This window comes from Perognathus longimembris, chromosome 28, assembly GCF_023159225.1.
Source record: "Perognathus longimembris pacificus isolate PPM17 chromosome 28, ASM2315922v1, whole genome shotgun sequence".
NCBI lineage: Eukaryota > Metazoa > Chordata > Mammalia > Rodentia > Heteromyidae > Perognathus > Perognathus longimembris.
The window spans coordinates 100,306,425-100,318,929 of NC_063188.1; the positions used below are offsets into that span (position 1 = coordinate 100,306,425).

At 40.5% G+C, this 12,505-nt stretch overlaps 1 protein-coding gene across 2 annotated transcripts in view; it reads left to right on the forward strand.

Moving 5' to 3' along the window:
- Positions 1-620: 620 nt before the first annotated feature.
- The window catches only part of Smpx (small muscle protein X-linked), a 56,141-nt gene continuing 44,256 nt past the window's right edge, over positions 621-12,505 (forward strand). The window contains exons 1-2 of one of the 2 annotated variants that reach the window (XM_048336104.1): positions 621-959; positions 5,185-5,241. In XM_048336104.1, the coding sequence (XP_048192061.1) occupies positions 5,203-5,241 (39 nt within the window). In that variant the 5' untranslated portion in view covers positions 621-959; positions 5,185-5,202. The remainder of the gene's footprint in view (positions 960-5,184; positions 5,242-12,505) is intronic. The other variant, XM_048336105.1, reaches the window with a different exon arrangement.

Genomic DNA, 12,505 nt, shown 5'->3' on the forward strand with positions numbered 1-12,505 from the left:
AACAATGGAAGGAATGAATCTGATCAAGATGCATTGTACTTATAAATTGATATGTTGAGTTGAGACTCCTTTGTACATCTACTTAAATATAATTATAAAAAAGAAAAGAATAAAAGGTCTCTCCTAGTATCTAGTACTGGCTCTTGTCATTTAAAGGAGACATTTCCTCTTTGTTTTATTCTATTCTGTTGTCTCTTTTGCTCTGGGATCAAAGTTAATACCACCAGTAGAGGCAGTAGAGCCCAGTGAGCACCACACAGCTGGTCCATCTACCATCATGTTTGACCTACAGAAAGGGCAATGCCATATAGCTCAACGCGATGGTATAATTGTCATCACCTGGAAAGTGCTTATTGAGTGCTCATCATTAAATCATTTCAACGGCTCCCCAATCACCAAACTAAGTTTCAAGCACTGTTTGACACCAGGAACCTAGCTGCTTTCCCCCAATTTTTACTCAACATCCCTCATGTTTTGGCCTCTAGGTAATAAAGCTAAAGAAAGACTTTTCCTACTTCCTGAAATTCACTCTACCTCTTCTGAAACGGTGACAAAACATAGCCGGTCTCTTCTGGAAGATTAGGAAGGCAGTAAGATATTGTAGCCACCTCCCGGCTGACATTTGAGCCCTGCTTTCCTCACGGTCAAGCCTTTTGGAGGCAGCCAGTATATGGCTTGTATCAAACTCTATATTTAGGAAGAACAACTGTGAGCTATGACAGGAATTCTCTTTAACACTTAGCCTTAAACTGAGTTCCCCTTCAGCCCCGAGCCAGGAGCAGCTCTCAGTACCGGGAGAGTCACAGAGCACTTGAGCTATTTCAGCTACATGAAAAGCATCGGAATTGAGTTCGCAGCTCAGAGGACACCCGGCGTCCCTTCCATCCTCCAAGGAGCTTTGTATTCTTGTACCTGGCTGCTTGAGACTTTGCTCAGGCAGTAAACAAATACAGAGGCAGGTAAGCAGAAGGACCGAGCTCTGGCAACTGTGCTTTCTTTAGGACATTTCCTCGAGAATCTAACTTGAAGTGACTACTTATAACTTTGTAGGTGTGTAGCCAGTGAGTGTACTTCTTTGTCACTTCTTTGCTCACTGATGTTATTGCTGTTTCTGTTTTACAGGTTGTGTGTGTGTGTGTGTGTGTGTGTGTGTGTGTGTGTGTGTGTGTGTGATGAAAACGAAAATGAGCTAAAGGTGGTTTTCACTGATAGTGACATTAATAAAATATCCACAGTTCAGATATGATAATTATGACCTTGAAGCTGTGATGGCCGGCAGCCTAGGGTGTCACCTGTACACAGAGTTCAGCTCTAAGATGAGAATTCCTAAGGACAATTGGGGAAAGACAAAAGCAATGTAATACCATTTGGTTTACCTAAGTGCAAGTTATTGTCTGTGTTGTTACATAGTACACGTTTTGAGTGCTTTGCTTGTTTCTCTAAGACTATGTCTTGATCTTGGTGATAAGTTCTATGGGTATTCTATACGTAGAAAAAAAACAACTTTTCGAGAGCTTCAATGTGGTCGCAGGCTTCTTTCTTGTATCAGCAGGGTAGGTTACTTGTTGTCTCTTTCTGGGAATATGGGGGCACCCTCGCAGTATGTTTAAGACAGTGAATATGACTTAGTTCAGACAGCTGGACATCTTTCTGTACTCTCTTCAGGAATTATTTTTAGCTGCAGGACAGAAGACAATTCCCTTTGAGATAGCACTTTACCCATTTATTAGACCTTTACAAAGAACAAACAGAGCAAAGCTCTTCTTTCCAAATATTGATTGATTGCCTTCTGAATCCCTTCTCATTAAGTTAGTGATATAAATGTTGACACATTTTTAGTACATCGATGTTTTATTTAGAAGTTAGATATTCGGTGCTGCCCAATCAAAACCAAATGGGGATATATTGTCTGTGACTCAGCATAGAGACCATTACAAGTCCCTACTGATTTGCAGGACTGCCAGGAAACTCAAACTGGCTTTGGTTGGCAAGCATTTCCATGATACTACAAGCATTGTAAAAGCCAATATGCCTTGTCAACCTTTCAGTGTTTCCAAATTTTAGTCAGAGACAGGAGACAGACACAGTAATTGAGTGCTGTAAAGTCGAGTACCTCTTTGGATGAAAAACAGTGGCCCCAATGGGAGTGAAATGTGTATCTAAGGCATCGCTTGCTTTTTTTTTTGGTTCTGGGATGAAGCTTGCAGATGAAGAGGGAAGGTGCATTCTACACGCTGCATCCCCGATGGAGGTGAATGCAGGGCCAGAGAAACAGCCAGGGAACACTGTCTATTTTTATTCATCAGTGTGCTTTGCCCTGATTTCTCTGCAAATAATGAGGACAGAGGGAACTGCTGCTGAACTGATTTACACAAATTTTCTCTAGCCTGTTGATGAGGAATGAGATCTGGGAGCTAACCAGATTTCTATAGATGTCTCTATCTATAGAAGATTGACATGGTTGTTAAGAATAGGTTCATATGCAAATGAGAACATACCAAAATGATATAGGAGACTAGGCTCATCTATCCATTTGTCTCAGACTCATTATCCCTTTGCACCTGCCCCCTCCAAAACCTCTACAACAATCCAGAAGTTACTAGAAGTTGGTGAAAAAACAAAATCAGCTTACATTGAAAATTCAATGTAGTATGAACAACACAACCACAGACTGCTTGTTTTCTAGTATTTCCACCTGTGTCTGCAATATCATGAAGAAATTTCCTAGTTCCTGGTTTACATCAATGTACAATAAGTTTTTTTAAAAAAGGAGTTCCCATATGATCTTGGCAAAACTTTGGTTATACACGCATAGAGAACACTAACTACATGCTGAGGTATTTAAAGTACTGTGAGAATTATTGCTTTGCATTATTTCTATTAGCTTTTGAGGAATGGAAACATTAAAAATTAAAGTACTGTTTCATTTTGAAATTGAGCTGTGTGCCCTAGATTCAAATTTTTAAATTCCTTCATGTCTCTTTGACAGTGAAGGAGAGCCAAAAACTATTGCACACAAAGCAGACAGCAAAAATGCATCCTTGATTATTCATTTTGTTATTTAGCTTTGAACCACATTAAAATCTTTTTAATGAAAATATAAATAGCATATAAGTTAAAAGCAGACATGGAAACCATATTTATGTATTACTGAAACATTAAGGTGAAACTTAAAAATTTTCCATTTATAAAAAGTACTAAGTTCCTCAAGCTCTATCTGGATGCATTAATTATAGTTCCTTTAAAATTTGTGCCATAGATTTTTTTTGTCAGTTATGGGGCTTGAACTCAGAGCTTGGACACAGTCCTGAGCTCCTTTTACTCAAGGCTTTCATTCTACCACTTGAGCCACAGCTCCATTTCCAGTTTTCTCATGGTTAATTGGAGATAAGAGTTCCACAGACTTTCCTGCCTGAGCTGGCTTTGAACTGCAATCTTCAGATCTCAGCCTCCTGAGTAGCTACAATTATTGGAGTGAGCCATCAATGCCCAGCTGCAATAGGGTTTTTTTAAAAATACAATTGTTTGTCATCATACAGTAGAGTATAAGACTCTGAAGACCTAAAAATATCCCAAGTTTTCCACAGAGTTCTTCCCAGAGCTTTTATTGCTATAAGTGTTAAGGACTATCTCTCATCAGTTCTTCTACTTAAGGCTTCAGATCAGTATAGCACTCAGAAGTCATTAGTTGTGCACAATGGCATAACATAATAGTTACATCATATTTTCTAGATCAGCAAGGCTCCCCAGCAGCATTATATCCTTTAGAGTCTTACCACAATTGGGGAAATCAAGGAAATGAGCCAAGAAATGTTGAATGAATGACATTGCCAAAGTTATGGTGAACATGTGGCAAATACCAACACTGCTGCTGGTGTTCATTGACTTACATGTTAACACATACACTCTTGCCAGTCAATAGAGAACTCCATCAACTTATTTTACAGCTACAGTTTGGAACATAGCATTTTTTTAACTCAATGAAGGTTTGACTTTTCATTTGGTCCCATTCATGTTTAACAAGTGGAGCTGTAAAAATAGACCAGAGCTTGGTTCTTATTCCTTCAACCCAGCAATCTGTGGCCTATGCCCCTAAATGTGCTAAGTCATCTCTCATGTGTTAAAAGACAGTTAACATCTTGGGGAATCTAACATGGAAGCCCTACTGCCTGCCTGCCTTCCTTTCAAGTTGATCGTTCTTTTTCTCTTCTTTTGTCCTTCCTTCCTTCCTTCCTTCCTTCCTTCCTTCCTTCCTTCCTTCCTTCCTTCCTTCCTTCCTTCCTTCCTTCTTCTTTCTTTCTTTCTTTCTTTCTTTCTTTCTTTCTTTCTTTCTTTCTTTCTTTCTTTCTTTCTTTCTTTCTTTCTTTCTTTCTTTCTTTCTTTCTTTCTTTCTTCTTCCCTTTTTTGTGGTACTAGTAAGAAACAAAGGACACGAGGTCCTCTCACACTTGGTAGGCAGAAACTCTACCACTGGAGTCCATGCTCAGTCCCCTCCTTTCCTTCGGATAGTGTTTTGTTGAAAGAAAGGAACACATGGAAAACATTGATGATTATGTTTACAGAGCCTGCACTCTGTCAGAGGCACCCAGCCTGGGGAGGGGAGGACAAACAGTGGAGAGATGTTGTCCAGCTCCTCAGAGCATTTTACAGGGGTCTGTGAGAATCAATATGTGTACCAGGACAGGAGACGATCATGGCAGCAAGGGTGTCCTGCAGGCCATGTCTCCGAGTCTTGCAGGAAAAGCAGGTGCTCTCAGTAGCCTTGCTGCCCTGGCAACATTGAATGGAGATCAAAAGTTCAGTTTCAAGCAGAGAGCCTCTCAGGCTCTGAACAAAGGTGTTTTATTCCCACCATCTCTGTGTTTTGCTGTTCTTGGCAGAGGGTCAAGAGGGCAGGGAAGGAGATGATAGGGCCTTTCAAGTTTCTGATCGCCTATCATTAGCATCAGGGGCGAGGCATCTCAGCATTTCTCCTCCTGAATGATTTATCGGGGTGCTCTAGTGTTCCCTCTCCCTAAGGCATTGGGAGGGAGAGTCTCCAAGTAACTTCAGAAACTGAGACTGAAAGAATATATGGCCAGTGAAAGGGGTGACTGCCCAGTCTAATCATGAGTTAAATTCTAACTTATCACCAACTTGAATCTGAATGCTGCCACCTCTAACAGTTTCTTACTTGTTTTTTAGGGATAAGACCTCGTGAATATGTCAAAACAGCCAGTTTCCAACGTCAGAGCCATCCAGGTAAGTAGGTATATTTATGTTTTATCATCAGCTCTGACTTTTAGCCTGATTGCTTAATAAGTCATACTTATTGTGATCATTCATCTTAAACTGATTATTCCTTAAGCAGAAAAGAAAGCTCCTCTTTGTAAGCCTCCTGGGGAACAATTGAGAAAAGATAGAAGACTAAATAAGGTACAACCGAGAAAAGAGCTCTTTTGTTCAATTATTCTGAATTGTTAGATAATCAAAGTTTCTGAATGAGACTTAAATTAGCTTCTACAAAATGTAGTGTGTCCACCACGGCCTATTATATACTTTATGAAAAGCTGGAAGAAGAGCTTGAAGGCTCCAAACTAAAGCCATCATCAAGAACAGGAAATTTAATTTTCCTGATTATACCAGTGCACACTGTATACATGAATTAAACTGTCTATCACATTGTTAAAATACCATACTGTACCCTATGAGAGGTATAACTATTACATGTTAATTAAAATATAGTATACTTTTTTTTTTTGCTAGTCCTGGGCCTTGGACTCAGGGCCTGAGCATTGTCCCTGGCTTCTTTTTGCTCAAGGCTAGCACTCTACCACTTGAGCCACAGCGCCACTTCTGGCCATTTTCTATATATGTAGTGCCGGGGAATTGAACCCAGGGCTTCATGTATGCGAGGCAAGCACTCTTGCCACTAGGCTATATTCCCAGCCACTATAGTATACTTTTCTATACATGTTTTTATATGTTTATTGATAGAGAATAGAATATTCAATTTTTATTTTTATATGTTACTAGGACTTGACTATATACTAGAATATATGTCAGTTTGTTTGACTTGTCTGTTTCAAAGACATCTTTTGAGATGGTGGTTGGATGATGTAGCTTGGTGCTAAAGTGCACGTGGGAGCCCTGGATTAAATCCTGAGCATGAAAAAAAAAAATAAAGATAAATATATATTTGCCCCAGTCCCAGGGCTTGAACTCAGGGTCTCGACACTGTCTCTGAGCTTTTTCTGCTCAAGGCTAGAGGTCTACCACTTGAGCCACAGTTTTACTTCAGGAGTTTCTGGAGTATACTGTTGTTAAGAACGTCATGGCGTTTCCTGCTTAGGCTGGCTTCAAACTGCGATCCTCAGATCTCAGCCTCCTGAGTAGATAGGATTGTAGGCATAAGCCACTGGGTGCACAGCTAAATATTTTTTTGTGTAGTTAAGTGTTCCTACCAAGATTAAATATTCATCTTTTAAACTCTATATGGTCTTAGTTCTCCTCATTCTATCCCAGCAATCAAATTCCTTGGTTGTTTAAACTGACTTAAGTGTCACCCACAAAAAGAGGACAGTGAAGTAGACATTTTGAAACAAATACACTATGAAAATAACTTTCTGAACTTGATTTTGCTCAAGACTTAAATTTGTTTGAAATAACAAGTTTTACAGGAGCCAGTGGCTCATGTCTATACTCCTAGCAACTCAGCAGGCTGAGATCTGAAGATTGTGGTTCAAAGCCAGCCTGGGCAAGAAAGCCCGTGAGAATCTTATCTCCAATTAGCCACCAGAAAACCAGAGGTGGCACTGTGGCTCTAAGTGGTAGAACACTAGCCTTGAGCAAAAGAGCTCAGGGACAGGGTCCAGGCTCTGAGTTCAAGCTCCACGACTGGATAAAAAGAAAGAAATACCAAATTTCTAAGACAAATCTTAAAGATTTCCACTCTAAGACTCTGGGCACAAGGCTTTCTTGTACAATCCTATCAACACGGAGTCCATTTGGTCTTTCTTCAAAGAAACTTCTTTCTTCCTAGGTTTTTGAGAATATTGTAGGAAGGTGGCAGTTCCCAAATATTTTTATCTCTGATTCACCATCACAGCTATGCACAATCGGAAATGCAGGGGCATGTTTTGGAAGGGTGTGCATATGGCTGGGCAGTGAACAACATACCATTGAAGGATGTACAAATCCTAGCATACACCGTGATAGGGGTGGTTGGAGAGACAGGTCTTTACTTGGCATGACTAATGCATGTCCTTCAATTGATGGAATTCTTAAGTGGCAGGATGTGTAACAACTGCTGGAAGCCTGTCACTGAACAAGCCACCAAGGAGGGGGCCTAGCATTTGATAAGGATTCCATTCTGCATGGTGACATTTAGTCCTCTGGTGTCTGTCTAGTAAGTCTCTGACATTTCCTCACAGTGGTACTGGGTATTGTTTTTCCCCTTGACCTATGATCCATCATGGAGCATTTGAATCATTTACCTAGATTGCAAGCAGTTAGTAGCATTGTCTCTACCATTAGTCTGCTGGGGTCCTTAATCCACTAAGTGCTGATATAGGATCGTGGGAAATTATTTTGTGCTGCTTTACCTTTCTGGGTCTTCATTTTCACATCTGTAAAGTGGAGGTAATAATAGCACTCACCACTTAGGGCTACAAGTGTATAAGATGCTGAAAATAGCACCATGAGCACTCATTGAAGATCATCCATTGTTATAGTTGTCATCAGTCAAGAAGGCTTTAGGCAGGCACTGGCAGCAATCCTAGTTACTTAGGAGGCTGAGACCTGAGGATTGTGGTGTGAAGCCAGCTCAGGCAGAAAAGTCTACAAGACTCCATCTGCAATTAACCAGCGAAAAGCTGGCCTGGAGGTATGGTCCAAATGGCAGGGCAGCAGTAGAGCAAGAATGAGACCCTCAATGCTAGCACAAAACAAAATAAGAAACTAAAGTAAAAAGAATACTTCATATGAGGGTTATATGAAATAATGATATGAGTGCTGCACTCAAAGCTCTTGAAGTATTAACCATAAATTTCCCTTTTTATTTTCTAGTGTATAAAAGACAGTCTCTTGAATTACTTTTTTCTTTTCTTCCTTTCAAAGCTGAAAGTGTATTGATTTTTTTCTTCCTTCTCTTGCCTCACTCCAGATCACTGAAAAGCCACCAGCATTTTATTTACTAATTTTGACCTTGACATATTTTTAGACCTGTAATATTTAAAAAGCCACTATTGACTACTCTCAACGGCTATTATTCTGCTGCATTACAAAAAAAATCCATGCACTTTACCAACAAAAGGGCAAAACAGGTTCCTTATGTGGTATTGTCTCTTTCAATATGTTCTATGCTTCACAAAAGGCCCAATTGAATGTAACTTCAGATGAAATATTATTTCTTATGTGTCTAAATAGGACCAGCACAATCTAATATTTTCCTCTCATCTTTGCACTTACTTAAGGTATGGTACATAAATAAAATATGATAGAAAATGGATATAGTAGGAACATTATCTTGGTTACTGTCCTCTATGATACAAATGGAAGCCCTGACTGATGAAGGAGTATCTTCATGGCATAAATGCTCCTGAAAGGTCTTTTCTGGGGACTTAAAATCTGGACCTGGACACTGTCCCTTAGTTTTTCTCTCAGGGGTGTGCTCTAGCACTTGAGCCACAGCCCCACTTCTGGCTTTTTGATAGTTAATTGGAGTTAAGAGTGTCACAGACTTTTCTGCTTAGGCTGGCTTTGAATGGCAAGTCTGAGATCCCTACCTCCTGAGTAGCTAGGATTACAGGTGCAAGTCACCTTGAATGGTCTCTTCCATGCAATCAGTCACTTTTATTTCTTACAACTGTATTTTCCATCCACTTCATCTCCATCCACTGGTCATTTTTCTGGGTGCATTTTCCATGCCAGGTATGGTACCAAATGCAAAGTACACAAAGATGAGTTGATGCATGAGTCTTGTCTTTGAGAAGCTTGTAGTTGCAGTACTTGTTAGCTATGTGACTTTGGGTGAGTTTGTGCTTCCACTTCCTCATCTGTCAGGAAAGGCATTCGTAATAGTATCTTACAGGCATTCTTTGAAGGTAAAGTGAGTTTAATACATGCAAATCTTTTGGCTAGGGCCTGGAAACTTGTAGTTGCTTAATACGTAGCTGTTATCAATCCTTGACATCATCCAACTCAACACTTCTCAAAATGTGTCCCTTAGGACAGCAGTTTTATGAGATGTTGTTAATCACATGAAAAGTTTCCATAGTTGTTTGCAGAAAATGTCTTAGAATTTTAACTTGCTAATGGCATGTTTTTCTTGAGGAGTGTAATATATGCAATGTTCTCTATACATATTGGATCTTTTCATTTGTTGTCTTATAGGTCAGTGTTTTGTAGGGAAAAATTCTAGAAGCATAGATCTTTAATTTGTTTGGCTTGGGTGAACTGAAACTGTTCAACCATATTGCTAACAGGCATATCAGAAGGTGCTACTGCACCTGTGAGTATGTGGAGTCAAACACGTATGCATTTCTGTGATCTTAGTTCGCCCTTAGTTTACCTTTCTGTAACATGGGGACACTATTCTACTTAATAGAGTTATTACAATGAGTAAACAAAATAATGTACAACAAGCTCCTGGTTTATACTACGCACATGCTTAGATGACTCTTCTATCTGTGTAACACACTAAGGACCTTGGCCTTTCTCTTTAAGCAAGGACATTTCCTTTATGTAGCAGAATAGGGGTACATCTTAGACTCATCCATCGAGAAGGTAGATAGTACGCTTGTCTTTATTGTGCATACTGAAGAAGAGATGGCCTTCGAATTATAAGAAGGTTCTAAGTCTATCTTGCTTTGTCATTGTATTAACTAAATTCTATCCAGAGGTTTGAAAACACTCTGAAGCAATCAACTGATTCTTCCATAGCCTGGAGAGGAATTTGTTAAGCAGTTGCTACATTCCATACCAGGGTTTGGCAAACTTCTCCTGTAAAGGGTCAGATAGTGAATATTTTAGTTTTCAGAGTAGTTTGATTTGCTCCGACAGCTCAACTCTGAAGCATCTACAGGTATTTCATATGTGAATGAATGAGTTTGTTTTACAATGAATGTTTATGGGAAAAATATGGCAGTGTGACACTTTGTCTCATGGCTTATTGTTTGACAACCCTGGTTCAAGACTCTGCAGGTGACTTGTTACACCCATTGTTTATAGGGATGAAGTCGTAACCAAGGTAACACCAGTACACTGCACAACAGATCCACTCCCTTCAGATGAAAGAGTGACATGACAGGTGCTGGGGAAAGCTAGAGCTGCTTGAAATCTAATCTCATCACTGATCTGCTTGGTGACTTTCTCTAATGAGACAAAGCGATACAGCAACTGGCAGCATCTGCTGTTCTTTTTTCTTTCTTCTGAACATAGCCCCTTTGGGAAGGATCACAGGCCTGCCTGGAGCTGGGGCTCACACAGAGCCAATTTTCTCTAGATTGTCACAGGTCCTTTCTCTTACCATTGATCAAAGTAAGCCAGTATCTATTATGTGTCCTCTCCCAAGAAACCCGAGAACTTCCTAGCTGATTTAGAAAAAGAGTGCTGTGCTCTCTTCTTTATTATGGTAGGTTTCTTTTTGTTGTTGTTGTTGCAGCACTAGGGAATTGAACCCAGGGCTTTGTGCTTCCTAGGCAAGTGCTTAAGCCATGCCCCTAGCCTTCTGCTATATGAACACCCCCTTCCCCTCCATGGTCCCTATGTTCTGCAAGGGGAGCCCATGGGCCTCTGACTGCCATTGACGTCTGTAAATCTCTTGAGAATAGCTTCTAGGCTTGATTTTCAGGATGCTGATAGCTACCATTATTCAGTTACCATGTAGCTGCTATGGGGCAATGGATTTCCATAGATCAGAAACTTAGGGTCAGAGAAGTAAAATAACACACTAGGATTATACAACTGGGGAAGGAAGAGTGAGGCCCAGAACTCAGTTGTTCAGTCTGGTCACAAAGCTCATTAACTGAGGACCACACTGCCAGTGCTACCTAGTCTTCTTCCTTTCTATCCCCATGCTTGGCACAAAACACAAGGCTGGGTGAGTGGTTGGGGCCATCTCAAGGGTCATTATAAGTGGCAAGGTTACTTGAACGACAGTCACCATTTTACAGATGTTGACTGCCTCCCTGTAAAGAACTAAACTGAAATTCAGAAATAGTGTCAGCATTTGGGTGAAGATAATCACTTACACCAATTCAAGTCACATTAAAAATAAGATGGCCGGGCACCAGTGGCTCACGGCTGGAATCCTAGCTACTCAGGCGGCTGAGATCTGAGGATCGCTGTTTGAAGCCAGCTAGAGCAGGAAAGTCTGTGAGACTGTCTTTTAAAACTATATATTTTTTGTCTTTTCTTTTTTGGTACTGGGGATCAAACTCAGGCATTGCACTTGCTAGGCAAGCACTTTGCCACTGAACTACATCCCAGCCCTGTGAGACTCTTATCTTCACTAAAGTCCTAAAAACACTGGAAGTAGAGCTGTGGCTCAAGTGATAGAGCATTAAGGTCAAACAAAAAAGCTCAGGGACAGGGCTCAGGCCCTGAGTTCACGCCACAGAACTGTCACACGACAAAAGATGGCTTTGAGTGAAAAGTACAAAGTAAAGTAATTCAGCAACAACTGTGCTCTTGAAATACATGCAACTGTGAGTACTGAATTGCTACCTCTGTGTTAATTGACTTAATCAAGTTGCAAAGTGAAACTAAATCTAGCTCTTTAATCATATATTCAAAAAGGAAGATTATGTAAGTCCTGCGTTGTGAGGGAGTGTGTGACTTTTTACTACAAGGTATTTTCCAATGCTATACAGTGCACATGTAGAACAAAATAGGTATTTTTTTTAGCAGTGCTTAGGCTTGAACTCAGGGCTTCATGCTTGCTAGGCAAATGCTCTACCATTTAAGGCATGACCCTACTCCTTTTCTGCCTTGTTACTTTTTAGATAGGCTCTCATGTTTTTTGCTCAGGTTAGCCCTGAGCCACAATCTTACTACTTATGCCTATCATGTAGCTTGAACTTCAGAATTTTGTGTCACACCATGGCTAGGCACAGTGGCTCAAGCCATTTATTCTACGTACTTGGGGAATGGAGATTGGGGATCATGATTTGAGGCCAATCTAGGTAAAGAAATAAGTTAGATAGACTCTTATCTCAACTAAGGCTGGCTGTAGTGGTGCATGCCTGTAATCCTCAGCAACACAGAAAAGCACACGTATGAAGACCTCAGCACAGGCAGCTCGGGCATTATGTGAGATTCTACCTTGATAGTAACCAATGCTAAAAGAGGCTGGAGGCATGGCTCAAGTGGTAGAGTGCCTGCTTTGCAAGTACAAGGCTCTGAATCCAATTCCCAGGACCTCTAAAGATAAAGGGTTTGACACCATGTCCAGCTTGTTTATTGAGATGGGATCTTTTTGCCTGGGCTGGCCTTGAACAATGATCCTTCTGATCTCTCCCTTCCT